Genomic DNA, 2,774 nt, shown 5'->3' on the forward strand with positions numbered 1-2,774 from the left:
TAACAAATTACTAACAAACATCTCAAAGGGTAGGTTAGATCTTCCTCACATATTACCCCAAACAAAAAAAACCATTTTTTTTTGCCATATAAAATAACAATCTTTGAAAGTTAGCGAAGCAGGTGGAGGGGGGGAGCTAACTTCTCTCCCAAACAGACACGGACAGCCCTTCAAAGAATTGACCAATCCCACAACACGCCTCTCACTTTCTCCCTATAAAATGTCAATGCCCTTTGTCCAGTATTGAGAACTCCGTCTAACCCGTACATATTTCTCTCTCTCTTTCTTTTACCTCTCCAACTTCAAAATCCTAGGTATGTTTGCACTCATTCCTTCTTTATTGTTTACATTTGATCTTTTTGGTCTTTTCCCAGATACAGATTTCACTATGTCATGCTCTTGTGTGTGTTTTAAGTTTATGTGCATAGTTACAAATTCCTATAGGTGGAGATCTACAATGTGTTGTACCAGGAATAGTGATTGATCTTAGGACTTAAGTTTTAACACATTAGGATGTGGAAAGATACACACTTTGATAGTATGATAGATGTAGTAGAGCACTCAAAGCACAGTTTCTTTTTGGATAATTTTAACGTGTCCAATAGATTTATTATGGTCCCAGAATCATCACATAAATATTATGGATTGGATCCATCTGTGTATGAAGTCATGCCAATCTAATATTGGTTATGGGGCTCTATTTATTTATTTATTTTTGTCCCAATATGGCCTCCTTAGATAATAAGGGTTGACTTTAAACTTTTAAACTCTAGTACAAAGGTTAAGTTCTCAATTGCATTCAGATAATAGACAATAGCGGATCCGGCATAGGCTTCTGGGCTCAATTCGTTTTTGTAATTTTCACTGTAGAACATTCAATATTGCACCACTGATTTAATCTGTGCACCCATAACCTGTTGGACCTTTGAAGATTAAAAGCTTTGTCATGAAAAAACTAAAAAAGGACATGTTTTATGTCAAATTATTTCAATAGTGATGGGGATCTCACTTTTCCAGATTTAAGGCTACTCTCCTTTATCATAGTCATAGAAATGGCATTTTATGTCAAAATATTTCAATAGCTATGGGCTTTTTGCTTAGATAGATGAGGTGGTATTATTTATCACAGGGATATATAACACGGCGCTGCACTCACATAGGATGGACCCCATAACCCAACCCTATGTAAGTGTGGTGTTATATGGGCAGTGCTTATTCCACAGTGTGTGGATCCACACACTGTGTGAAACAGGTTTTTCCCATGTTGTATATTCCTGTGATACAAAATAAAAATTCATAACTATAGGGGTTTGTTTGAACAACCTCAACTCGTGTGGTATATGCATGCATACATTTTCATTATCTCTCTTTTAGAAATAATTATCTCATGCATGTTATACATGCATAGTCCCTTTCATAGTGTGTGGGGTCTATAGTGGTATGCGACCCACTCACTTTGAGAAGGAGGGTACATATATTCGATACATGAGATACCTTCTCCTCTTTTAGACTGTATCTTTCATCGGACTATTTCAACCATGCCTTGTCTTACTCCGAAAGATCTATATAAATAAATGGCTACTCAATGCGAACTGCATAAGAATTCTGCATTGCTACCTCCTGCAACTAGCATATCTAATTTTCATCTCTCACCCTGAATTAAGCAACAGAGTTCTTAGATCCACTATTTTGCATATTTTATTAAGCTTTTCAATTCACATTTTTCCAGCATCTTATTAGAGATGAGTTACGGGCAAAATGGAAGTGAAGGTCAAGAAACTCAACCTCATCGTCCAACTCCCCGCTTGAATGAGAGGATCCTTTCATCTTTGTCAAGGAGATCAGTTGCTGCTCATCCTTGGCATGATCTTGAGATTGGTATCTATAATCCCACCATATTCAGTGTTCATATAAACTTAAACTTAAGGATACTGATCCTGTTGCATATAATCGTCTGCAGGACCTGGAGCACCCAATATCTTCAACTGTGTATGTTTTGAAACCAACTTTATCATGTGAAGTGGTATACCTTAGAGACAAAACTAGTTGATGAAGGGGAATTGAGCCCTTGATATTTAAAAACCTAGTTTTTTCAGCATTAGTTGTTTTGTGTACAAAGACAAAATGAAATCTTCAATCAGTTCTTGATGAGGAAAGACAGAATAGCACAAGACATGAGTACCTAAGGATTCTCAAAGTAGATTCCTCAACTTTATGGTTATTCTTATGCAACCTAGTGTTCCTTTTTATGTCAGTGGGTAAAATTAGAGCTGTATGCTAAAATTTTCACCACCACTTCAAACCTTCTCCTCTCAAATTATTTGGAGAAGTAAATTAGACTCTATATCCCAGCAGCCAACTTTTCACACCCTTTTTAAAATTTCATGTATTTTCTCTTTCCGAGCAACAATGCTCAACTTCTAAGTGGAATTCCTTTTCTTCTAGCAAAATTTCCGAAGTATTTGCTTGTTGAATTGCTTATTGGAATGCTACAGGTTGTTGAGATCACAAAGGGAAGTAAGGTCAAATATGAACTTGACAAGAAGACAGGACTAATCAAGGTATGATCCAGTTCAAACACTTAGAAATGAATGCTTTTGGTGCTAATCTACAAAGCATATTCTTTCAACTGTCTATTGAAGCATATTTAACTAGAAAGGGTTCCTGTTCACTTCTAAATGCTTCAGTCCAATCCGGTCCATCTACCCAACATCACCTGTCCGCCCCCCCACACCCCCCCCCCCCGGCGGCCACATGACCACTAAAAAAGGGTG

At 37.2% G+C, this 2,774-nt stretch overlaps 1 protein-coding gene across 1 annotated transcript; it reads left to right on the forward strand.

The window, feature by feature from the left end:
• The first annotated feature begins 112 nt into the window (after positions 1 to 112).
• LOC136066094 (soluble inorganic pyrophosphatase 5-like) lies at positions 113 to 2,612 on the forward strand. The gene is made up of 4 exons (XM_065769960.1): positions 113 to 314; positions 1,730 to 1,878; positions 1,961 to 1,989; positions 2,496 to 2,612. The coding sequence occupies exons 2-4, from the start codon at positions 1,743 to 1,745 to the stop codon at positions 2,565 to 2,567; spliced, it is 237 nt and encodes a 78-aa protein (XP_065626032.1). The 5' UTR covers positions 113 to 314; positions 1,730 to 1,742; the 3' UTR covers positions 2,568 to 2,612.
• The last annotated feature ends 162 nt before the right edge of the window (positions 2,613 to 2,774 follow it).

Source organism: Quercus suber, unplaced genomic scaffold (genome assembly GCF_002906115.3).
Source record: "Quercus suber isolate HL8 unplaced genomic scaffold, Cork oak 2.0 scaffold_1844, whole genome shotgun sequence".
NCBI lineage: Eukaryota > Viridiplantae > Streptophyta > Magnoliopsida > Fagales > Fagaceae > Quercus > Quercus suber.